This window comes from Suncus etruscus, chromosome 17 (genome assembly GCF_024139225.1).
Source record: "Suncus etruscus isolate mSunEtr1 chromosome 17, mSunEtr1.pri.cur, whole genome shotgun sequence".
NCBI classification, from domain to species: Eukaryota; Metazoa; Chordata; class Mammalia; order Eulipotyphla; family Soricidae; genus Suncus; species Suncus etruscus.
This window is the reverse complement of record NC_064864.1, coordinates 29,578,410-29,604,649: the sequence shown is the minus strand read 5'-3', so window position 1 is coordinate 29,604,649 and position 26,240 is coordinate 29,578,410. Positions and strand designations below refer to the sequence as shown.

At 48.7% G+C, this 26,240-nt stretch overlaps 1 protein-coding gene across 1 annotated transcript in view; it reads left to right on the top strand.

The window, feature by feature from the left end:
• The first annotated feature begins 254 nt into the window (after positions 1-254).
• GRID1 (glutamate ionotropic receptor delta type subunit 1) overlaps positions 255-26,240 on the top strand; it is an 809,472-nt gene continuing 783,486 nt past the window's right edge. Inside the window, exons 1-2 of the mRNA XM_049790649.1 lie at positions 255-508; positions 2,306-2,461. Of these exons, the coding sequence (XP_049646606.1) occupies positions 430-508; positions 2,306-2,461 (235 nt within the window). The 5' untranslated portion in view covers positions 255-429. The remainder of the gene's footprint in view (positions 509-2,305; positions 2,462-26,240) is intronic.

Sequence of the window (26,240 nt, the reverse complement as noted above, 5' to 3'; positions counted from 1 at the left end):
AGCCGCCCGAGCCGAGCCGAACCGAACCGAACCGAGCCGTGGGGAGCACCGCCACGCCACGCCACGCCACGCCAAGCCGGCCTGGCTGGTAGGGGGCTGCTAGCATCTCCGCAGCAGCCGCCAGCGGAGCCGGAGCGGGAGCAGGAGGCAGACAGAGCCGAGCGGAGCAGAGCGCACGGCTGGGGCCGGGGCCGGGGCTGGGCAGGGCAGGGCTGGGCTGGGCTGGAGCTCCAGGGCACCGGGCGCGCGCGGTGGGCAACACCGGGACGAGCCCAGACAGACAGCACGGGCGGGTTCGGCTCCCGGGGAGAGCGGCCCGGGACTCGCACCCGGACCGCCGCCTCCCCCGCCTCCGCTCCGCTCCTCTCCGCGTTGCCCACGGCCTCGCCCCGGGCCCCGGGCATCCGATGAACCGCGCGCCCGGGGGACATGGAAACGCTGACGCTGTGGCTTCTCCCTTGGATCTGCCAGTGCGTGTCGGTGCGGGCCGACTCCATCATCCACATCGGTGAGCTTGGCTTGGCTTGGCGTTGGCGGGGCCGAGGCTGCGCTGGGTTGGGTTAGGTGAAGGGGGACCCCCGCGGCATGGTGTCCAAACTTGGCGGCTCCCCGTCCCCGGGCGAGGTGTGCCCCCCAGCTCCGCGCCGCGCTCCCCTGGGGCTCCCCGCGGCCTCTGCCGACACTTAGGGCCGCGCCTGGACGCGCGCGTCTAGACCCGCACTTGGTTGCTGCGGGACTGTGGGGCTGTCTCCAACACGACAGAGCTTTTTTGGGGGGTGGTGGTGTTGGTGATGAGAGGTGGGGTGGGCACGAGTCTGGCATAGCCTAGCCCACCCTGGAGCTCGTTAAGTTGGCAGAGCAAGGTTCGATCCCTCCAAGAGGCCCAAGGAGCCTGGTGGATGGGGGTGGGTGCTGTCAGCAGCGTGTGTCGCTGTGCGCGGGCCTTGGCACCGTGTTGGGGTCGCTGCGAGAGAATTTTGGGGGGTGTGCGAGGGCCATGGGGAGCCTGGGTCGCTCCCTATGTGTCGGCCTCGGGAAGTGGACACTGGCAGCTGGACGCCTTCTGTGTGTGTGTATGTGTGTGTGTGTCCGTGTGTTTTTCTCTGCGACGGCAACTCGGTCCTGGGGAGGGGGGGATGTTTCTTCCTTTTGGGGGTCGGTGAAAAAGCGTGGGTAGGACTGAGAAGTGGGGAGTGCAAACTCCGGCCCCCCCCCTCCCCACGAGGCTAGGCGGGAAGCGATGAGTGCAAGCACTGAACTGAAGAGGGAACAGAGGAGAGGAGCTGGGGGCGACCGAGCCAAGAGCCGGGGAGTGTGTGGGAGTTGGAAGCCTCCGGAGAGGAATCCCAGGAAGTCGGGTCAGGTGGGGGGGACTGCCAGCGCAGGCCTTTGAAGTCCCTCTGCAGTCGCCTTGCCTTTCCTTGCCGGAAGTTGGGGAAGACCAGGCAGTAAACACTGAGAAGACTCTGGGTGTTGGGAGGTGTGAGGAGACTGGGAAGGTGGGACTGGCCAGGAGAGGAAGATAGGGGGGGGGGGCTTGGGAGGATAGGATAGTGGAAGCCTGGCCTAAGCTTGGTGAGCTGCAACACTTCCCCGTGGGGGACCCGGGGCCCAACGCGCTTCCTGCCCTGCCAGCTTGAGTCTTTCTTTGGGTCAGTCAGCATTGCGGCTCTGTTGTACTGTAGACGGGGCTTCCTTCCTCTCCCATCTGGCTGTCAGCTCTGGAGGTGAGGGGAGCCAGTCCTGGGATGGGGTAGAAAGACTCCAGAGCCTGGACTGTGAAGGAGGAAGTGCAGCTAGAAGTCGGTACTGGAGGAGCCCTCAGCCCAGTTCTAGACTGTCAAGCCCTGTTAAGACGGACTTTTCTGAGCATGTCAACCCCGCTAGGGTCAGACAGGGATGGAGTAGAATGCCCCAAGGTGGTCAGCTCCTCAGCTTTCTCCAAAGGGGGATGCCAGAGCAGGAGCAGGTCATCCCTGCATTTTGGGACCGACTTGGATAACTTGGTGCTGGGGATGACACTTGGGGGTTACATCTGAGCACCCTGGTGCTGTCCGAGGTTATCCCAAATCAGTTCATTGCATGGGGCCTGGCCTGGCAGGAAGTGTCTTGGTGAGACACGTGGACAGCAAGGCTGCAGCATGTATGATGAACATGTGACTCATGTCAACCGCGTGTACATATGTTTCGTGCATATTGGTTGACTGTCACCACCAGGGGCCGGGCCCCAGAGTGCAGGTGGGGTGGGGAGGGAGAGGAGGTCTCCATGCAGGACGGACCTTGACCCGTGGCACCTCTCCTGCAGGTGCCATCTTCGAGGAGAACGCGGCCAAGGACGACAGGGTGTTCCAGCTGGCCGTTTCGGACCTGAGCCTCAACGATGACATCCTCCAGAGCGAGAAGATCACCTACTCCATCAAGGTCATCGAGGCGAACAATCCTTTCCAGGCGGTGCAGGAAGGTGAGTGGCCGCAGAGCCCAGGTTGGCTGGGAGGAGGTGCCACAACCACGTTGAACCCCCCCAAGGGGGCTGCGACGGGGTTGGCTGCGGTGAGAAACCGGGTGCAGAGCCGGGTGCACGCGGGAGCCTGCTGTCCCGCGCTCTTGGGGTGCCCAAGTCTGCGGGTGTGCCGGGAGTGAGTGCCCTGCCTGCAGAGCTCGGCTTGGAAGAGAGAGCCGGGCAGGCAGGCTCCCTTCTTGCGGGGTGTGTCGGGGGTGTGAGCGTGGGTGCTTATAGCGCTGGCTGCGCAGGCGTGAGTGATTTGGGGCGCGCCTTTGTTTCCCGAGTATTTGCGGGTGGGTGTGTCTGGATGCGGGGTACCTGGGGTTGGCTGGAACCCCTCTGACCTCCATGGGCCGCAGTCCCCGTCAATCTGCACTCAGGGCGCGTGGCGCCCGAGTCCGCTTGCTTTGCTCTCCCTTGCACTCACTTCTCGTTTCGTGCCGCTGCATTTAGCTTCCCCAGCATCTCTGTCCTCCACTTTGGGGGGACACCCAGTTTTGGCCCGCTTGGTGCAGTGTGGTTCGTTCTCCGCCGTGTTCCGCCTCCGGGTTGGAGCCGGTTTCTCTCTCGCCGGCCCCGCCTGGGCCAGAGGTGGGCGCTGTTTGATCAGGAAAGGAGAGGAGTTGGGCCAGGCCTCTGTGCGTTGGGTGGGAGTGAGATGGGGTGTCGGGGTGTGGAAGAGGCCCTCATAATATGAAGCCTCTGCCCTGCAAAGGCAACAGGTGGATGACCGTGGACGGGGGAAGGGGATTGGTCTGCACCTCTCTACAGTCAAATTTCCTATTCCACCTGGCTCAAAACTCAGCCCTGGAAAAGGGGTAGCTCAGACTACAGGGTCCACTGCCTCGAGTTCGGGCCTGAGCTCTCTCCTTCGACATCTGCCTAGCCCTGATCTCCTCAACTGCTCACACCCGGGCATGGAGTGCTGAGGATGAAGGGTGTGCAGTTGTCGCAGGGGGACTGGTTGGTTCTAGCATGCTGAGCTCATAGTCCTTTCATTGCTATAGAGTTGGTGCTCAGGAGTACTGTGTGTGTGTGTGTGTGTGTGTGTGTGTGTGTGTGTGTGTGTGTGTGTGAGAGAGAGAGAGAGAGAGAGAAAGAGAGAGAAAAGACTGACATTAGGTAGTGTAGGAATTAGAGAGAGATAAGAGAGAAAAGACTGACATCAGGTAGTGTGTGAGAGAGAGAGAAAAAAACTGACATCAGGTAGAATAAGTATGTGTGTGTGTGTGTGTGCGAGAGAGAGAGAGAGAGAGAGAGAGAGAGAGAGAGAGAGAGAGAGAGAGAGAGAGGAGAGAGAGTATTTTGTGAGGGACAGAGGTCTTGGGGGAATATTTCAGTGCTGGGTGCAGCAGAAAGGAGAGCAGCCCCGAAGGTCCAAGGTGTGGAGTGTGTTTTTGGGGCGGTGGTGATTGGGGTGATGCATGGAGGTAAGGGAGGAGGAATTTCCATCTTTCTTTTCTCTAAGACCATGTCCTATCATAGTCTGGACTCTACTAACAGGACCCTGCTTTTCATATTGGTGTTTGGTCCAGCCAGAAGAGGGGCCTCCATTAGCATGAGTGACCTTCAGAGGGGTGGGAATTGAGGGGGTAAAGTTTCTGAGTGTCTCCAGTGTCCTTGATATGTACCCCATTCTCATATCTCTGTGGACAGTCCTTTGTTCTCAGGACCCAGGACCAAGTCCAGAAGTACATGTCTCCTGTCCCCAGAGGTTCCTTGTATGCAAAGGGATGCGGGTATTCCACCGGTGCTTCCTTTCTCCGAATCTCCGTGATATACCTTGTTTCAGTTGTCATCCACTCTGCGGCGTGGGAGTAGTTCCTGAATGATGCAGTGGACTCCTGTGGGACTGAGGACAATGCCTTGGCACAGGTTGAGGATCTTGGGGAGATAATAGGAAGGTGAGCTGTGTATGGGCCAGAGATGTCATCTGTTAAAGGGACAGGATTTCATAGCACTTTACTGTTAACGTTAATTCACATTATGTTTCCATTTGGGGGTGGAAAGCCTAGGATTGGAGATGGGCTGATTCTCTCCCAAAAGTTCCTAAATATAGACTTTAATGTAAAAATATTTAATTTTTAATTTTTTATTCGGTCATCCTGGCTGTGCTCAAGGATCACTCCTGACAGGGCTTGGTGGACTGTATATGAATGGAGCTGGGAATCAAACCCGGCTTGGCTGATGTAAGACAAATACCTGTACTATATTTCTGGCTCCATAAAAATTTTTTTTTAAAAGCAGTTGTCGCTTTATTTATTTATTTATTTATTTATTTATTTATTTATTTATTTTTGGTTAGTTGTCACCTTATTAAGCAAGTTAAACAACACAGTAGAAACCAAATGTTACCATGGGATACTCAGTTTTTAGACTCCAAAGCAACTTTGTCATGGAGATATAGGTCTTCGCAGAAGGGCCTTTGCAGGCAGGGAACCTGCTTTTCATTTTCTCTGTTTGTATAAGAGGAAACGTGTTTGAGTCTCCAAGGATGTCAGGCTGGTCATCTAAGATGGTGTGGTGAAGAAAATGTGCACATAGTGGGAGGGAGGAAGACTGGGATGTCTGGGGCTGGGATTGCAGGTGTCCAGGTGGAGAGATACAGAGCAGGTGCTGCAGTTAAGTCTGTGCTGTTTAAAACTGCTCTACAGTTGCAGTTTCAGACCATGTGGGAAGAAATGCACATTGTTATCCATGGTCTTGTTGATAGACATCGCCAGGATGTCTTTATGGATGGTGGGGAGCCAACTCCTTAAGGATCTCAGGGTGCAGAAAAAAGCTCAGAAACACTTTCTCCCTTGCATAGGGCTCTGTTGGGCACTGTAAGGCCATATCTCTGGGTGCTTTTCTTCTCCCTCCCCTCCCTCTCCTCCCTCCCTCCCTCCCTCCCTCCCTCCCTCCCTCCCTCCCTCCCTCCCTCCCTCCCTCCCTCCCTCCCTCCCTCCCTTCCTTCCTTCCTTCCTTCCTTCCTTCCTTCCTTCCTTCCTTCCTTCCTTCCTTCCTTCCTTCCTTCCTTCCTTCCTTCCTGTTCATGAGCCACACTTGGTGCTCAGTACTTGCAACTGACTCTGTCCTCCCGGACCATTGGAGGTGCTTGCAGGAACCTTATGTGATGCCAGAGATCTAACCTGGATTTTCTGTGAGGAAGGCAAGAGCCTAACTGCTGTACTATCTTTTGGGCCCCAAAGGAGATCTTTTTTCTGTATTGGGCAGGGTGTTATTGCAGCAGCAGGACATAGGAGATAGATACAATTTGGGTAGGAATGGGTCAGATGGCCAAGGATGAGTGACAAAGTCATTACCATCATAGGCTGGCAAAGCTCCTAATGATCCCATATGATTTGAATTGAGTTGACATTGTCCCCAATTTTGACCTGATAGGGCTTGGTTCCTGGAGCCTATGAAAGGGCTCAAATCTTTTGTACCTCACATTCCCTGTGACCTTGGGCAGGGAGAGATTTGGCCCTCACAGTGCTGTTGTTTTCATGGCTGTTTAAAGAGAAAACTCATACCTTAGAGAGTTATTGGGAGGCTTTTATGAGATGGGACAAATGGGAATTGTTTATTGAAGGTCTCCAGTTGGTGTTCGCAAACAGGAACCCCTTCCCTGTTTCTTGTTCCTCAAGAGAAGACCATCTTGGCGTCTTTGGTGACTGTTGATATTTTCTTGTGCCTCCTTTCATCAATGATTGCATTTTCTTTTGTTTTGGGGCCACACCTGGCAGTGCTCAGGGGTTACTCCTGGCTCTGCACTCAGAAATCACTCCTGATGGGCCTGGGGAACCATATGGGATGCCTGGGATTGAACCCTAGTCAGCTGCTTGCGAGGCAAACTTCCTACCCTCTATTTTACTGCTCCGAGCCCACAATTATATTTTTTAAAGAAAGATCCCAGATTGACTTCTGTATTTACAGCTTTTTTTTATTAAATAGTCTCTTCCCATTATCAAAGAAATGCATTACTAAAGCAAGCATGTTTTACTTTAGAAATGTGAAAGAGAAAAAGGGCATTTGTGCTCATTAGATAAATGTGGAAGGTGCTGGAAAGCCCCAAGAGACAAGAAGAAATTGTCCTGAGTCTTCGATTTTCTTCTTTCTCCCATTCTGTTTAGAAGAGCTGTGAGTCCCATTCAGAACTGTTCTGTTGGATACTCCCATTTTTCATTTAACATATTGGCTTTTTCTAAAATAACTGTACACTATTTTGTAAACATTACTTTTAGTGGCTGCATTATTTTTTTCAAATTATTCAAAACAGCATAAAATGGCAGTTTTTATGCTGAGATACGCATACGTTTTATGGGAGATAATGAGAAACTAATTTGTCAGTCCTAAGATTTTTATCTTCTATGTCTTGGGCTTATTTGTACCTGTTTCTTACAAGCTACCTTTAGAGACAGTTGGTGACTTTATGTGAAAGAATGTCTCACATTGAGCTAAATAAGCATTTGATGAGGATTTGAATTTAGCAAATAATCACAGGGGAATAGAATATTTTGATGTCTGAAATGTTGTATCTAACATTTAATTTTAATGTTACAAAATACATGTAAAAGTGAGTGTGAAAATCTGTCTGCTAGATACTCAAATGATACTGATTTTTTTTTTTTTTGGTTTTTGGGCCACACCCGGCAGTGCTCAGGGGTTACTCCTGGCTGTCTGCTCAGAAATAGCTCCTGGCAGGCATGGGGGACCATATGGGACACCGGGATTTGAACCAACCACCTTTGGTCCTGGATCGGCTGCTTGCAAGGCAAACGCCACTGTGCTATCTCTCTGGGCCCACCGATACTGATTTTTTAACTTTCATATTGTTTAAAAGTGTCTGCTTGTGGGGTGGGAAAAAAAAAAGTGTCTGCTTGTGTAGCTTATATAAATGCTCACATGCTGGAGAGAATTGGTTGAACACGGGTTTCCTCCATTCTCGGAGCTCCCTTTATGGCAAGTGAAAGACATGAGTTATTGGCTAGACTGTAGACAATCTGACATAGAGTGGAATGATAACTTGTGGCAGAGGAAGAAAAAAGGGATATATGTGAGGCAATGTTTCTTTTAGTTACAATAATCACAACAGTGTTTGCAGAAGACAAGAATTGCCCAAGTCTAGCTTGATGGTCTCAGAATATGACAATGAAACAATGGGATAAAATGAAAAGTTAGAAGGCTAAAGTGATAGCACAGCAGTAGGGCATTTGTCTTGTATGTGGCCAACATCAGACGAACTCTGGTTCGATCCCCAACATCCCAGATAGTCTCCCGAGCCTGCCAGGAGCGATTTTTGAGCACAGAGTCAGGAGTAACCCCAGAGTGCCGCTGGGAATGAGCCCCACCTCCCCCCCCAAAAAAAAACAACCAAAAAAGAGAAGTTAGGACAGTGCAGTGGGAGCTTGATGATATCTGTTTGAAGGGCTTGTTTATTTTCTATGGGCTTTTCTTGGACAGTGTCCTGACCTCATGAGACTGGTAGCATCTGCCCATTCTGCGGCATGGTCTCCCTTCCCAAGCTCTGAGGACCTAGCATTGTCCTTGGCTTCTTTCTAGAAATATAGGTTCCAGGCGGTTGTGATCTTGCAGTCCCCACTGGCACACTCACTGTCCTCTCTGGGAACAGCTTGAGTGGCACCTGTTCTAGGGATATGACCAAGGTGTGGATAGTGACTTCCCAAAGATGCAGGAGGCTGTCTACTATGACCCCTGGATTTGCTCTTTCTTGGTGCTAAAGCAAATGCATCCACATACTTGGTTGGTTAAAAACACAAACTTTGGGCTGGATCTAGTACAGTGGTTAAGGCATTTGCCTTCCACGTGGCTGATCTGGGTTCAATTCTTGGCATCCACTGAACACTGCCAGGAGTAATTCCTGAGTGCAGAGCCAGAAGTGACCCCTGAGCATTGGAGGGTGTGTCCTGAAATAACAAAAACAGAAAAATCTCACAAAATATGATTTTACAGTTCTGCAGATCCGAAGCCCTCAGGAGGTTAAAAGTGGGTGTCAGCAGTAAGAGCGCCCTCTGGAGTTTCTGGGGTTGAATTCACTTGCAGGTTTGTGGTCCCTTCTCCATCTACAAAGTTTGAGACCTTTCCCCAGTGGGCTGCTGTTACCTTGCTGCTCTCCTCAAGTCCCTCTGCCTTTCCTTTCCTATGCATCTTTTGATTCTGCTGGACCCACCTGGATAATCTTGCTTAATCCTCCTATCTTTAAATTATCTTATTAATCACCTTAATTCCATCTGCAGCCTTGCTGCTTTGCCATGTTGCCTAGCATATTCACAGTTTTGGGGATTAGGGTGTCTCTGGGCTGTTCCTCTGCTCACCCATCAACACTGCTGTGCCCTTGGACAGTCAGTGTCCCTTCCTTTTCAACTGTGGCCAAATGCCATCTTGCTTATTGCTGGTATCCTTTGCGTCTCAATGAGATCCACTTGAGTTTCTTGGGGCATTTGACTAAGCCAACTCTTGAGATTACACCTGTGGAATGCAGCTAACTCTGTCCACTCTTTTATGAGACCTTTCCTGTGTCTGCAAGCTCTTTGTGCTAAGGAAATTCCTAAAGGAATCTATATTTTGAATATCTAGACTGCAAGTTTGTGCCAACATGCGTAAGTGTAGCTGGGTTTTTTTAAAAATATATTTTTGGTTTTTGTGCCACACCCAATGATGCTCATGGGTTACTCTTGGCTATGTGCTCAGAAATCACTCCTGGATAGGGAGACCATATAGGAAACCAGGGATCAAACCAAGTCCGTTCTGGATTGGCCATGTGCAAGGCAAATACCCTACCACTTTGCTATTGCTTCAGCCCTGTAGCCTGTATTTTAATATCAGAACATGCCTAGTCATTTGGTTTTTGGGCCACACTCAATGATGCTCAGGTTTTACTCCTGTCTCTGTGTCCTGGAAGGACATAGGGCACTATGTACTAGAGATTGAACTATAGTTGATTTTATGGAAGGCAAATAAACTCAGGGGTCTCAAACTCGCGGCCCGTGGGCTGTTTGCGGCCCTCCATACAACATTTTGTGGCCCTGCCCTAGAGGAATCTTTTTTTGTTTTGTTTTGTTTTAGTTGTTGGGTCACACCCCCCCCCCCCCAATGTTCAAGGCTTACTACTGACTTTGCACTCAAGGATCACCCCGACTTTGCCTCCTGTGGCCCCCAGATAAATTGAATTTGAGATGCCTGCTACATGCTGTTATTTTCCTTCACTTCTTCTTTCCCTCCTCCTCCTCTTCCCCCTTTTCCTCCTTCTCCTCTTCATCTTCTTTATCCTCTTCTATTTTTTAATCTTCTTCCTTTTCTTTTCTTTTCTTTTCTTTTCTTTTCTTTTCTTTTCTTTTCTTTTCTTTTCTTTTCTTTTCTTTTTATTCATCTTTCCTTCTGCTGGCACCCAGGTCTTCTTCTAGCTAGGTCCAGATGTTGGCCTGATATTTCTGTGACTGCTGACACGGCTCTACTCAGATCTCATGGGCTGAGGTTCTCCAGGGCTCAAGTGGGAACATTGGAAGCAAGGGTTGCTTAGAAAACAAACAGGAAGGGTAGTAGCAGTAGTGGGAGAGAATCACACTCCCCTGGTTCCTTGTTGACCCCACTGCTGTGCAGAAGCCTCCCCCACCAGCTGCCCTTTGTTTCTAGACTTTATCATTTTCTTTTATTCATATTGAATTCGCATGATCTACAACAATGTTTATATGCTTCTATTTATGCTTTCGGAGGTCAGTGTGACTGTATCACACCCATTACCAGGATGCTGACATTCTCTTGGCTCTCCCAAGGTCCTTTCTTTCTTTCTTTTTGTTTTTGTTTTTATTTTTGTTTTTGGGCCACAATTAGTGCTCAGGGGTTACTCCTGCTCTGTGCTCACAAATCACTTCTGGCAAGCTTGGAGGACCGTATACCGGGGATTGAGTCTGGGTGTGCCACATGCAAGGCAAATGCCCTATTTGCTAGGCTATTGTTCCCCCCACCCCCCCGACCCATTTTTGTCCTTCCCTTTCTCCCTCTCAGTCTTGGTGACCCCAGACTCAGGATTTGTTTACATTTATCTCGAATCGCCCCTTGTCTTGTTTCTCTATAAACCAGTTGTGAGTGAGATTACCTGAGATTTGTCATTCCCCTTCTGCCTAATATCACTTAACATGAGCCCCTGTAGTTCTATATATGTTGTCTCAAAGGCAAATCTTCATCTTTTCTTAAAGTCAAATAGCCTTCCACTGTGTAGCTATTCTGCACCTTCTTTGCCAACTGCTGTGCATTCCAGGGTGTGTCCAGATCTTGGCTATTGTGAACAGTGCTGCAAAGAACTCGCAGAGATCTTTTCTGATTATGTTTTTGTGTTTTGGGGATAGAATCCAGAGGGAAATTGCTGTATCACATGGGAGCAATATTTTCAGTGCTTTTTATGGGAGCCAAGACTTGATGTTTAGAGAAGCTGTGATACCTGGGATTCAGTCGGGTCTTTTGCATGACAACATGTGTTCCAGCCTTTTGAACAATATTTCTAGGCCTTATATATATTTTTTAACCAAAAGAGAGATATCTCTAGTATTTATCTGTTTTTCTCCACCTCCACTGATATCTCCTCAGTTATGCTGTCCCTTGAGGTCACTTGCTGACTGCTCTTTCCTTCCTACCATTATCAAGGTAGCCACCAGAATTACCAGAATTGCCTGAAAAATCCATCCAATTTTCTGCCCGAACCCTTCACTGTCTCTCTGTTGAATAAATTCAGTTCTGGTCAGAGTCTGCACAGCTACAGAAACTCAGACAGGGGCTGACCTCATTCGCATGGCCTCTGCCAGTCTCCTACCCAACTCAGCTCAGCCTTATTGCTCATTTCCTGCAAGAGCCTTACCTCAATGCTACATGGCACCCTGCTCATTCTGTATCCCAAAGCCCTCTTCTCCATGTGCTGTTCCCCCACAGTCATGTTATTGATGTATTTGTGATGGACCTCAGGTATCTGAGGACAGTGAGGTATTCATCCTGTTAGAGCCAAGCCTGGTGTGACAAAGAGCCCATCTTTGTCACTCAGTACAGGCTCCTGGCTGGATGGCAGGATAGATGGACACCTGTGGCCCCTGCTCTCTGAGATCCCCTTCAGCCTGGCTGTCTTGTGTCTGGGTGAGAGGCTTCCTGAATGTGCAGCAGCCCTGTCCAGCTGCCTGAGCCTGCTTGTGCTGCACCTTCCTGTCTCCTCGGCTTCTGGATTCTGTCTTTTTCCTGCAGCAAAGAAGCTGAGCTTAGGGTGTTGCCTGTCTGTCACTGGTGCTTCCTGGGGGGCCTTTGGAGGCCCTGCACAAAGGAAAGAGCTGTAGTGGTAGGAAGACTCCATTTCAAAAAGGCATTTTCTTGGTGAGTGGCTCTTTAAGCGTCTTGGGGGCCATTGGGATGATGCCCCCTGCTTCTGAGACCCACAGTGTGACTGTAAGGGCTTCCCAGAGGTAGTAGAAGCTCACCCCTGGGCCCCAGGTGTTGGCCGCTACGGGGTTGAGGGATGTCTGGGAGCAGGGTCAGCCAGAATCTCAGTGCTCATTTTTACTTTTTTTGGTTTTGGGGCCATACCACTCAGTGTTTGGGGGCTATTTCTGTTCTGCACTCAGGGGTCAATCCTGGAAGTGCTGGGGACTACATGGTGCTGCGGACACTCAGCTCTTAGCCCACTGAGCAATTTCTAGTCCTCAGATGTCCACCTGGGCATCCTCTGCCAGAATTGGGGGTGTACCTCAGTCCCCTCATATGTGGAATGGGGTGGCATTGTCCTGGCCTCCCCTAGGCTAGACAGGGGACAAAGTGAGGATATGAGATAACTGGACCTCCAGGTTTAGTGGGTAGGAACATTGCCCTCTCACCCACTCTCTAATGCCCTCAGGAGTTTTGGGACCCAACCGATGAACAGTGCTCCTGCATTCGCAACATGCAGCTTCACCCTTGCACCTTGACTTCTGAGGAAGCAGGGGCTAGATCTTCCTGGTGAGAGGGATTGGAGCTGCTTTGAAGCTCTGTTGTTAAGAATCAAAACTCCATTAGGAGAGCCTGGCAGGAGAGCAGCTTGGTGGTGTGGCATGTCAGACGACTTAGCTCCTGCCAAGCAAATTTGTCTCATTAAAGGCAGGACAGCAGGTCTGTGATGGGCATCAGCGCCCACTGGAGCACCGAGGAGTGCTCCAGCCCTGATTCTGTTGTGTGTCCTGGTGCCCTTGTGCCAGCCGAGTTCTAAAGGGAGGAACCCAAAACTGAGTGGCAAAATGATAACCATCTTACCCACTTAGTCCTGTTTCAGGTTCTTGGTGTCTTGCAGTCTTGGCAAGTTCTTCAGAAGGCCCATTTTTGGCCTCTATGCCTGTTTGCTGGGCTGTACCAGGCCCCCTGTTTGCTGCCATGCTGTCATGCATGGTTCTTTGGAGGCTTAGTTTGTTCCTGTGAGATCTGTGAGCATGATTCTCAGTAGTGTCTCAGCCCCCCCATCCCCAGGCTTATCCTGGCTGTAACTGTGTTTGTTGAGTTACTGTCTAACTGTATTGTGTCTGAGAACACACACATGGGGCCTGTGTCTATGTGTTCTGGTGAGCTCACACAGGCCATGACCTAAGTAGTAGATGGTCTTCTGGCCTTCTTTGGGGGGCTGTTCAGGTGGCCTGTTGGATCCATCTTGGGCTGCTGGAAGGTGGCTGAACTGCAACACCTTGAGGGTATGGGGAGAATCTGCCTCTCTTGGCTTGGGAGGAAGTTGTTGCCCTTTGTGAAGCTGTGGAATTGCTGAGCTGGATCATCTGTCTTGCCATCCATCATATCAGGGAAACCTGCCGAAGCTCTGCAGTTCCCTCTAGTAGCCTTAGCGACCATGTGGGTGTCAGGAACCCTCATATTCGTTTAAGTGAAAGGGGGATATTTAACAGAACAGATCATGGAAAGGAAAGGCCAGGGGTTATGGACTTCAGGCATTGCTGCATCTAGGTATTCAAATGGTGTTGCCAGGTTTCTGCCTCCACCTCTATACCCTGTTTCTCTCTGTTCCCTTAGTGAATCCTCATCCTCTCAGGGTGTCCTGACTGTGGGCAGATTGATGTCTCACTGGTCTCTCTCTCTCTCTCTCTCTCTCTCTCTCTCTCTCTCTCTCTCTCTCTCTCTCTCTCTCTCTCTCTCTCTCTCTCTCTCATAAGAGGGTGGTTTTCATAAGATCTGAGGATTGGACAGGAGCGAGCCTGGCATGGAGAATTAGGCTTGTGGCTGTGGAGTGACCATTTGCTTGGCTACATTAGGGGTTGCCTTTGCCCCTTAGCTGGGGGTTAAAGGGGCAGAGCAGACTGGGGTATCTCCCCACAAGGAGAGTAAATGCAGCCCTCACAACAGCTCATAGCATTCACCACTGTCCTCACTGGTGGCTTCTTTGCCCTCCGGACTTTGGAACTGGGATACTTGGTCTCCACACTTCTTGCAGCCTCTTGCATGGGGCTGGGTCTTTCCTGTCCTGATATATCTCTAGTGACTAGGAGATTTCTGGATACCTTTTAGGTGGCTCGTTTGTGTCACCTCTGAGAGCTCCTCCAGTTTGCAGGCACTGGGAGGAGTCCCTGGATGGTACCCAGAGACCTGGCATTGCCCATATGCTGGGCTAGCTCTGCTAGTCCTGCCTGGGGAGCTCAGGCTTTGTAAATGCTGCCCCCCAAGCCTGGGCTCCTTCACCTCCCAGGAAGGGTCTGTTGGGCCCAGTCGCAGCAACTAATTGAATAGAAATGCTCCACTCACTGCTGCAGAGCCGGGCCCTGCTGCTCGTTAAGAAGTCCCCTGACAGTCTCATTAGGCGACTGGCTGCTTAGAGAGCTTTATCTCTGCCAGGGGCGTCAGGCCCCCGGAGGCTGGGCCTGGGATCTGCCCCACCCAGCTACCCTGCACTGAGAGTTACCGGCAGGCCACACCAGTGTAATCGGTTACGGTTTACTGGACTTAATTACCTTAAAGTTATTAACTTCAGCTGAGAAGGCAGGTGGTAGGATTTGGGAAGAAATGGGAATTTCCTTTTGAGGCAGGAGGCTGCCAGGGGCTGAAGGAATGGTTTCTACCCTGACCAAGACCACACTCTGGGTGTACCCTAGTAGGCTGTGTTCAGGCAGGTGCAAAAATCTGACCCTCTGTCCTGTGACCCAGAGCCAGGTATGGCAGGGACCTAGACCTAGGCTAAGAGTGTTGATTCATGTTATGAGAAATGTAACCTAGGAGCCCAGAGGTAATAGTGCCTAATCTAATCTGGTTGGGAACAAACAGGTAAGGCTGCCTGGAAGAAGAGACTCATGTGTGGCATCCTAACTGGGGGGAGGTCTGTTTGGAGGGGGGGAGAGGCAGACAGACAGACAGACAAGACACAGACAGACACACACACAGACAGATCGACTCCAGGTAGTGTAGGAGTTTGAGGCAAGACTCAGAGGTCTGAGCAGCAGGGCCTGGGAGGTGTAGAAGGTGCTAAATTTTGGTGGAAGGGGAAAGGGGGTGCTGATGAGGTGTCCTTAGCACTTCTTAGCAGTCCTGTTAGAAGTGTCTGGGCTTTGAGGACTGAATGCTGGCCAGGTAGGGGTTCACATAATGATATGGTTGTCCCTACCCTTGCTAGATTATAGAAAGGATATTAACCTTGATCTAGGACTTGAGGTGAGACAAGAGACCCAGGGGATAGAGTCACTTAAGTGGCGGCTCCCCACAACCCCTGGGCCTACCCTGTAGGCCCCCACCTGTTCCCTGCCCTGCCCTTAGTAGGCCTCTGCACTCTATGCTCAGGAGCAAAGACAGGGACTTATACTTGGGGATGCTGGGTATGGAGTAAACACTTCCTGCAGAATTTTGGATTTCTGTGGGGGTGGTCCTTTCCTCGTGGCCTGTTCTTGCTGCCATGGCTCCTCCTGGATAGCAGTGATGAATGGCAGGCTGCCAGACTTTTCTGGGTATACAGCAGCTTCTACTCTGAACTAGACATGGAGAGCAGGTCTGAGCCCTAGATTCCTGACGGTGTGTTTTGTAGTTCCATGTCTCTTCTTTCTCTCTCAGTTGGGCCTTATTTTATTTTATTTTTTTTGAGGAGGATTTTAGCTATGCTTAGAGCTTAGTCATGGCTCTGCATTCAGGGATCACTCCTTGCTGTGTTCAGAGGACCATATGCAGTGCAGGGGATTGAACCCGGTTTGGCTATGTGCAAAGCAGGTGCCTTAATGCCTATACTACCTCTCAGGTCCAGTTGGGCCATTCTTGGAGTCATTTGATGACTTATACTGCCAGTGGCTTTTCACAGGATCCCTAAGCCTGAAGCTCATTACCTCAGGCCACACCAGAGCCCAAGGCAAAGGTGGATATGCCATTAGTGTATTTTGAAATATGCTCTAAAGCAATGGTCCTCAAACTATGGCCCGCAGGCCACATATTGTATTTATTCCCATTTTGTTTCTTCACTTCTAAATAAGATATATGCAGTGTGTATATAAATTTGTTCATAATTTTCGTTTTTACTATAATATGGCCCTCCAACAGTCTGAAGGACAGTGAACTGGCCCCCTGTTTAAAAAGTTTGAGGACCCCTGCTCTAAAGGGACAAAGCCAGCATGAATCAGAAAAGGAGGGAAAGCCAATCTGAGCTAGCCACTGCCATGACCAGCTGGTTTCATCCCAGAGGGTCCCAAGAAGTCATGTAGACTGTCTCTTAGTAAAGATAGAAAACGACTTGTCCATCAGCCCATTTTCAGGATCAGAGTGGTGAGAGTGCTCCCACCACCATGGTGTCCAGATTTGCACAGCCCCTGGCAGGCTTACTGAGGTGGGCTTCATATATGATGCCAGCTGGGGTGGTGGTGGGGGCCACAGGCAGGGGAAGGGAAGCAATTACATGTGAATGCAAGTGGTCACTATAGCAACAAGCTTCAAGGTGGTTGAGAGGATGTGATGTGGGCCAGCTAATGAATCTCACAGTCCACCAAACTTAGAAGAATGGTTGTATGGCAAAAATTCAGGCACCCATACAGGATTTTTTCAGGGCTGTAAATTATATCCAAAAAGAGTTGCTGGCACCCTGATCTCCTTGTTGTACGAAATGGCATAGCAGTTGATTCCTGTTTGTCCTGTTTTTCTCCAGCCTTTGACCCAGTTTAGGTTCCATGTAGCCTTAGCAGTTGTGTCTTGCAAAGGTAGAAGAAGGGACTGTGTAAAGTTTCTGGATGGCTAGAGACAGGACACAGTGCCTGGCTAGGCATGGATCCCTCCTCTGTTCTTTATTGGCTATGAGGTACAGGCAGAATCATGCATTTTATTTTGGTTTTGAGCCTTAGTTTTCTCATCTGTAAATTGGGGACACCTTCTTTCAAGTTAAAGACTTTTGCAATGGAAAAGATTGAGGCATACACAGAGAATACATGCAGTAGTCACCCACTTATTGCCTGTTGACCTGTTGTCCACCAGGAGCCGGCTCTATGTCAGCTCTAGTGCTAGGCTTGGCAGACCCACCCCTCTCTCTCAGGGACCTTTGGACAAGTGTCTGTGCTGGGCTTTTCTGTGGTGATCTGACACCACAAACCTAGGTAGGGATAACCCTGATATTCTTCAGAACTTCCTGGGTGTGCTTCTAGGCCTCCAGGACCAGTGATATAACCCTTAGTGATGGACAGGTGGAATGTAGGGTGGGCATGGCTGTCCAGACTCCTTCCTCTCTCAGTCCAGGAGCAGGGGTGGGGAGAGGAAGGAGGTTTCATCTTACAGTTCTTGGTATGCTCCTTTAGCTCAGACCGAAATGTAGACTTTCCCATGTCTGGACAAAGAACTGTCATCTGCTTGTTTGGAGCCCTTTGCTCCAAGCCCTCTTCAGACACTGAGCCTCAGAGTTTAATAGAAAGAGGAGAAGGAGAATCAGACATTACTAGCTCTGAAACTGGGGGTCACCAGAATGATCCCCACTCACATTGACTGACAGGGGACCCTTTCTTTCCCTGTTGGGGGCTTTATCCAGAAGCTATATATCTGTATATATATGAAGTATATCTGCTGGGTGCAGAGCAGAAGATAATTTATACCTCTGTAAGGAATATTTCTCTGTCAGGAGTCTTTCCTCTGATCTTATCAGCAACATGAGGCAGTGAAGCGGTGGTGTGTGTTCTAATTCATAATTTTATAGTAATTAAAAAAAAAAAGAAGATACTGGTTTTCTTTCCATTAGCGAGATTGTGGCAGGCAGTAAAGCCCACTGTCTTTTTAATCAGATTTAAATGGTTTTAATTATACAGCCCAGATTTCCCAGTAACATACCGTCTGTGAGTTAATGGGCTTTGAAATCTTCCTTTGTTCCATACACTGTAGATACAGTTAGTTTTTGGTTAAATGATTTATTTTATATTTAGAAATTTATAAAATTAGAATGAGGTAGCTTCAGATAAGTACTGAGAGGCGCTGTATTGTTGAAGAAGGCGAATACGTGTCTACAGCAAACCAAGCTCAAATTTCTGCATGAAATTCTGAGCATCTCCTCATCTCCAGAATCAGATTTTTACAGGTATAAGAGATGTATAGAGCTATCAGCAGCAGTGTTCTGCCGACAGCAGTGAGAATGTGCGTGTCCTGAATCCATTCTTTGTCGATCTTTCCTTAAGAATGCTAGGAAGGGATGAATGATCACACACCAATTCATTTTCCGAGTGTCTACTTTGGGCTAGGCTTTGAATTTGGGGGAGGGATGCATAGTAAAAAAAATCATCCTTAAAGAGTTTGGGCTTTCTAGAGAAACACACTTTCTTTTTCTTTTCTTCTTTTTCTTTCATTTCTTTTCTTCCTTTTTTTTTGTTTTTGTTTTCGTTTTTGGGTCACACCTGGCAGTGCTTAGGGTTACTCCTGGTTACATGCTTAGAAATCGCTCCTGGCAGGCTCAGGGGACCATATGGGATGCTGGGATTCGAACCACCATCCTTCTTGCATGCAAGGCAAACAAACGCCTTACCTTCATGCTATCTCTCTGGCCCCGAGAAACATTCTTTCATATATGGTTTTCAAGTAAGACCCTTCAGAGGTCAGTGTATTCCAGACTAGGCTTCACAGCCCACAGGTCTTGCTATCTGTTGATGCCCATTTTCTTTATTTTTTTTTTTTGGGCCACACCCGGCGTTGCTCAGGGGTTACTCCTGGCTGTCTGCTCAGAAATAGCTCCTGGCAGGCACGGAGGACCATATGGGACACCGGGATTCGAACCAACCACCTTTGGTCCTGGATCGGCTGCTTGCAAGGCAAACGCCACTGTGCTATCTCTCCGGGCCCTGATGCCCATTTTCAATGAGGAGGGCTCAATAGACTCAAGATGTTTCAGGATAATGTGTCTGTGTGGGTAACCTGGGTGGAACCAAGCCTCTAGACCTAGGTCAGCACTGCCTTCCTCACTCTAGTCCAGGCATCTGGATATCTACTAAGGTGATTTTGACTCAGCCAACTTAAACTACTTTTTTTAATGATAACATTATGACTTATTAATGGTTCATAATACAGTCATTTCTGTCATTAACTGTTTAAAAACCAATACTATTACCAGTGTGACCTTCTTCACCCATGCTCTCACTTTTCCACCTGTCACCCTAGCATGCCTCCTTGTAGGCACCAATTTACTTCATATTGTGTGTTACCACACAAAGGCAAATGGAACTATCAAAACTTAGATGAACAGGGGTCAGTTTGAAATAATTATTATTTATCTCCATGGTGTTATTTATTTATTTTTTTGGGGGGTCACACCCGGCAGCGCTCAGGGGTTACTCCTGGCTCTACGCTCAGAAATCCCTCCTGGCAGGCTTTGGGGACCATATGGGATGCTGGGATTTGAACCATCGTCCTTCTGCATGCAAGGCAAACGCCTTACCTCTATGCTATCTCTCCAGCCCCCCAAGCCTTTCTAAGCTATATGAAGGCTGACTCTTTTTAATTATATTCATTTATAACGATGATCAACTTAGGGAGAAGGGACTGGAGAGATAGTAAAGAGGGTAAGGTGCTTATCTTGCATGTAGTTAAACTGGGTTCAATCTCTGACATTTCATATAGTCCCCTGAACACTGCCAGGGGATTCATCAGTGACTCATCAGTGCAGAGCCAGGAATAACCCTGGAGCATCGAAGGCTGCGGCTCCCAAACAAGCAAACAACAATAAAAAAAAAACCTTAGGGAAAGAGGAAGAAAATGAATGACTCTCTGCCTACTGAGGCTTCTAGAGTAGGCTCTGCAAAGACAGAAGAGCAGAACCACTAGGACAGGCCCAAAAGAGAAGAGGCTGCCTGGGGGAGGTGGCCATGGAAAAGGCAGAGTGGTTATCTGGGAGGAAGGGAAAAGTCTGGCTGTCAACAGCCTAAGGGCTCTGCTCAACTCAGACCCCTCATAATTGGGAATCAAAGGCAGCCTTCCTATTCCCCTCAATTCTGGGCTACTCCCAATTCATGCCTGAAGCAGATGATTCAACCTAGCTACTCCAGTTCTCTTTAATAGGATTGAGGTACCTGCATAGATCTCAACCACTAAACCCACACAATTGAAAGCTTGGGACCCAGGCTACAATAACTACATGTTTAAAGTATCTGAAGTCAGGTTGTGGAGGAGAAACCTGGGATCACTGGTTGTGGGAGGGGGCGAGGGGTGATAAGGACTGTAGGTGGGAGTGTTGTATGCCTGCAGTCCTGTAGTCAAACAATTTAGGAAATCAGTGTCTCAATAAAAATAAAATAAAATTTTTTTAATGTATTCTGGATTGGGAAGAAGAGCCTTTTCCTCAGCTCAGGCTTTGCAAGTAAACCAAACCCTTCTTTTATTTCTTTACATCTCACCACTGGGTCTCTATGTGTGCTGCTCCCAGCCCAGCACCGGCCAAGTCCTTCTTATTCAGGACTCAATAGAGCATTAGTCTCCAAGGATTTCCTTGATCTCCAGGCCTATCTTCCAATATGAGCCCCTAAAGCACAAGAATAAAGGAAGCCGGATGCTCGAGGGATAGTGAGAAAATCCTATTGCTGGTAGGGAGATCCTGACACGTGCCCGCAGATCCCCCCCCCCCTCGGAGGAGGGGGGAGACTCCTGCACCAGCCATTTCCTCCCTCTGAGAGGCTCAGCCTGCTCACGCTGCTGCACACGCACACACCATTTCCAGAAGGGCCTGCACGGGATAATATTTAACTTGGGAGAGCTTAACAGTGGCATTTTTGCAGCCAAGAGATGTGGATAGTCCTCCAAGCAGGGTTTCCAGCCTACAGTGCACCCTGAGCCCCAATCCCCACTTTATATAGTTCCCAGAGAGTTTCAATTTTTTAAATTTTTTTGTTTATGAATATCTTTATTTAAGTACCATGATTGCAAACATGTTTGTAGCTGTGTTTCAGTCATAAAAATATACACCCCCCTTCACCATTGCAACCTTTCCACCACCAATGCCCCATCTCCCTCTTCCATCCCCGCTGCCCCCAGAGTTTTTTTTTTTTTTTTTGCCCCCAGAGTTTTTAAGGGACTACTCAGCACCTTTGCAAATCCCAGACACGCCAGCAAGTGGCCATTGCAATCCTCAGTCACTTGCCCTGGCATATTCTCTTCCAGCATTTTCCTCTGCAAACCTGGATTTTCTAGGGGTCAGTGGGCTACTTCCTGCCTCATGTGGGATTGTGGGCTGGAATAATTCTCTGAGCTAAGTCTGACTTCCAGGGTAGGTTTCTGGGTTTTTTAATGGGATCTGAGCTCAGAGTATGTGGGCTTCTAGCCTTGGGTGCCAGGCTAGAGAGGTCTGTTTGCAGCTCTTCTGGAGTCCATACAGCAGCCTGAAGTCCAAGTTTTGCCATGGAGATACGTAGCTATGTGGGAACTCTGAGGTTTCCTGATTGCAGGGTTCCTGATTCTGTCCTAGGTGGAAGAGGGTATTGAGATGAGGTGCTAGGAGGGCTTGTAAAAAGGTGTCTCCCTGGGTTGGAATGCAGTGCTGGTGTAGCTAAGGGAAGAATGAATCCCCTGAGTCTGGTGAAGAAAAATTTATACTGGTGGTAGGATTGGTGTTTGAACATTTAACATCAGAAATAACTATCATGAACAAATTGGTAAATCATAGTGTTAAAAAAATTATATAAAAAACACCATGGGTGGGAATGCCCCTGATTCAATGTCACTATGTACCTAAAATATTACTGTGAAAGATTTATAATCCACTTTGGTCACAATAAAAATAAAAAAAGAATAATATGGGATATATGGATTTAAAAAAAATAAAACACCATGGGGCCGGAGCTGTGGTTGTAGCAGTAGGGCATTTGCCTTGCATACGACTGACCTAGGACAGACCTCAGTTCAATTTCCCAATGTCTCACATAGTCTCCCAAGCCAGGAGCGATTTCTGGGCACATAGCCAGGAGTAGCCCCTGAGTGTCACTGGGTGTGGCCCCCCAAAACCAAAGAAAAAAAAAAGCACAACACTTTATATTCCCTGTCCCTTGACTCTCCTTGCCAAAGTAGCTGTGGCTTCTGGACCCCAACTCTCCCACTCCAGCTATGATGCTGGGTGCTTATGGGCACAGTTCCCAAGATTTTGGATAGCAGAAACTCTTCCTCCCTCCCTCAGGGCAGTACAGCCTTTTCTCTTGGGCCTGCTAGATGTGGGGCGGGATTATGGGGCATAGCCTTACCTTTCTTGATCCTTATTGCTTCCCTCAGAAGAAGTGAGTGGCATTTTGGTGGGCTATATTTTTCACAGCCCTTTCTAAGTCCTTCTTGACATGGCAATTTACCATAAGCGGATGTTCATTCCACTTCCTGGTCTTGTTCCCACCTGCCCCCTCTAGCCTTCTCCTTGCTGCAGAGCACTCACTTTATGGGACCTAAGGCTTTGTGTCTTTTCTGGAGACTACCAGCTTTGTTTTATCTAGTTCCTGTCCCACCCATCACTCCATATGGAACCAACATCTCACATGTTGTTTATCTACCGGAGGTTCCCAGTTTATTTTGCCTATCACCCCTTAAAAAAATTCACTCTGTTCCTCCCTGGAAATGTACTTTTTTTTTTTTTGGTTTTTGGTTTTTGGGTCACTCGGGGGACCATATGGGATGCTGGGATTCAAACCAATGACGTTCTGCATGAAAGGCAAACGCCCTACCTCCATGCTATCTCTCTGTCCCAAAATGTACTTTCTTAAACTGAACACCCCCAGTTATACCTGAGGCTACTGCCTCTCTTCTGGGGCATTTTGGGGGGTCTCCTCTTGAAAAGTAGTTTGCCCACTTCGGTAGACACTGGTTTAAATCAGGACTTTTTAGATTTTCCTCACCCTCCATCCCTTAATGACTGAAGAATTTTTGTGCATCTCTAGGATAAATATATATTATTAAATAGGAACCCAAATTAACCATTTGGTGATGATAAATCATAGTTTTTCTTTGGTTTGTTTTTTGGGTTACACCCAGTGATGTTCAGGGGTTATTCTTGGCTATCTGCTCAGAAATTGTTCCTAGCTTGGGGAACCATATGGGGCGCCGGGGGTCCATCCTAGGTTAGCGTGTGCAAGGCAAATGCCCTACCGCTTGCACCACCACTTGGGCCCTAGTTGTTATTTATTTATTTATTTAAAAAAACAAGATTTTGCAAGATTATGCAATCCCCAATAGAATTGTGTCCCATAGTTTCAGAAGCTATCAGTTTCATAGCTCATTAGGGCTTCTGGAAGGGAGTCAGCCATATGCATATGCTCAACTGAAGAATGGCTCTTTTCAATTGAAGGGAGCCCTTCTTCTGATTGAATTTGAGGGACTCATTTGGAGAATGTAGGAGGATGGGGCCATACACTGATCTGCCTAGTGTCAATCCTGGAGATCAGTGGGGTGATATCACATCCTCATTTAGATGACTGACTTTGTCGTTATTTACCTACCCTACCCCAAGTGGAAACTTTAGGAGGATGAATTAGGTTTCATCTCTGGCATGGTGCTTGGTTCATAGCATGGTTGGATGACAATATCTGAATTGGTTGCTCTATGCTTGTTCCATGATTGCCTCAGAAATATGCCCCTTATTCCAATCTCCTTGAACTCATTGATGTCTTCCTTTGAGGTTACTTCAATTTCTTCCTTTCCTCCATTTCTTAGCTCTTTCCTCACATAAGTTCCTCAACTGGAGTCCAGCTTTATCATTGCTTTTCTGAGGTGATCAGGGTGGTCATTCCTGAAGGCGAGTTCTTGTTCATTCTCCCCTGCAGGAAATTCTCCTCTTCATTGTACATCATTGCAGTTCTTCCCACCTCGTCTGGTTACTGGGTGGAGTGGGACTGCCCCTCTGGGAGCATCAGGTTAATTAGTATAGCTGCAGTAATCACCGACTCCTTCCCGAGGGCTAGGCATCTGCCTGTCACAGCCCTGTCCATCCAGCATGAGTTCTCATGCATGTCCTCCCGCATGAGTTCTGTGATACACTAGCCTGCTATTGCCAACCCCTAAGGCATAAGCTGGTGCTTCTGCTTCCTCCTCCCTGTCCTCCTCCTGCTGTCCATTTCTCCTCTCTGCCTTTTTTTTTTTTTTTTTGGTTTTTGGGTCACACCCGGCAGCACTCAGGGGTTCTTCCTGGCTCTATGCTCAGAAATTGCTCCTGGCAGGCTCGGGGGAACATATGGGATGCTGGGATTTGAACCACCATCCTTCTGCATGCAAGGCAAATGCCCGGCCTCCATGCTATCACTCTGGCCTCCTCTCTTCCTTTTCTAACAGCTTCTTCTAGGGGCCTTTTCTCTGGAAAACAGGGCTTCTGAAAGAACTCAAAGAGATGCCCAAGTATGGCATTGCTGGGGACATGGGATCATGTCTACCAGTGTTCACTAATCTCTTGTTGGCTGGGGATGGTCGTGGCTGCAGCATAACATTCATCTTCTACTGGGGTAAACATAATCTAGTGAAGGGACAGTCTGAGTTTGATCTTGAGTAATTTCACAGTCTACCTATAAGCTGGAGAAAAACCACAAGTTCTGTCCAGGGTATTTTTGAGCTCCACAAAGTGAATGCCAGAATTACACACCCCACATTGGGGTGAAGGCTATTCCAAAATGCAATGCATGTATTAATTTAATAGACAGGCTGCTTAAAAGTGCTTGCTGAAGGTAGGTACATCTCCACCCCCAGAACACAGTTCAGGAAAGCAATCACATGTCAAGCTTCTCCAGAAGGGACCTTGTGAATGACTGGGTCTAGCCTGAATGAGCGGACTCTTTCTAGCTGTGTTCACTTCATTCTTTGGCTCATCTTGCTCCATATTTCAGTCTACATGTTTTTACAAAAGTGGAGGGCAAGGTACAGCTTCTTAAACTACTGTAAGGGAAAAGTCTGTAGAAGGTTCTGATTGGCCTTGCTGAGGTCATGTACCCCTCCACTGATTGCAGTGCTACCAGGACCAGGGGAATTCTGATTGGGGTATTGAGTCATATGCCCCTCCATGAACCAATCATGTGAAGAATGTGCTCTGAAGAATGTACACAGGTTGCATGAAGTTCACAAAGGAGGGAAAGGCAGCTAATAGCATAAGGAGAAGGAGTTGAAGTTTCAGAGCTTTAATAGCTACAGGTAGCCCAGAATAATTCTGTCTTAGTAGCTGTCCTCACAGGCCTTGGCTGTACTCACCTTCCAGTTTTCATGGTCAACTTGGTAATTCTTCTACTGGTGGTAGTGGTGGTGGTGGTACGGCTGAAATGAGTTCAGGACATCACCTGTCCCAAGGAGGGTCAGTATCTCCTGCATCAGAGGCTTTTGTGATGTGTCCCTTACAGCACAGTATTCAAGGGAAAGCCCTGGCCACAAGCCCTTTGACACACAGTCACAGATCAGAAGATCTCAGCTCCTGTTGCCCCTGAGGCAACTTTTTTTTTTTTTTTTTTTTTTGGGTTTTTGGGCCACACCCGGTGACGCTCAGGGGTTACTCCTGGCTATATGCGCTCAGAAGTCGCTCCTGGCTTGGGGGACCATATGGGACGCCGGGGGATCGAACCGCGGTCCGTCTCCTAGGCTAGCGCAGGTAAGGCAGGCACCTTACCTCCAGCGCCACCGCCCGGCCCCCCTGAGGCAACTTTTGGTTCTGTCCTGTCTGCATTCAGGTGGCAGGAGGTGAGTGGACTTGCTGGGGGCCTTTGTTTCCAGACTGTGTTCTGTCGGTGGCTGAAGTTGTGGTCAGTCTCTTTGTTGAATTAGTTCACCCTCCCCTGTAGGCCAGATCTCCTTGCTGGATTCCATATTGGGGTCCTTTTAGTATATATCCCCTTGCTGGATTCTATATCAGGGTATATATCAGGTATTCTAGTAGAGGGATGAATGGGCAGCACTTATTTGAATGGCACAACTGTCAGGAACAATTTAGAGCCACAATTCTCCTGGAGCCAGGCCTGGTTATGACTTCGTGTGTTATAAATGAAGTTTGTCATCTAATCATTGCATTTTTGTCCCTGTTCTGCAAGCCAGCCCTGGGACTGGGCTTGATGAGTTGGCACAGTAGCCTTGGTTTAGGTAAGTATAGAGCTGACTGGGTGAGAAGCAGCACTATATGCTCAGAGAAGCCCAGACCATAGAATACTTAGGTTTCTTTTATAGTCACCTGATTGAACTCTAGAAGAGCCTCTGAGCTAGGGGCTTCCATCCTCTGTCTCGGATACAGGAATACTGGCAGTCCTGGAGGCCCTGTTCCCTACTCTTTGGTTCTGGGGTGGTACAGTTCTTTCACCCAATCACCAAGGTTTTT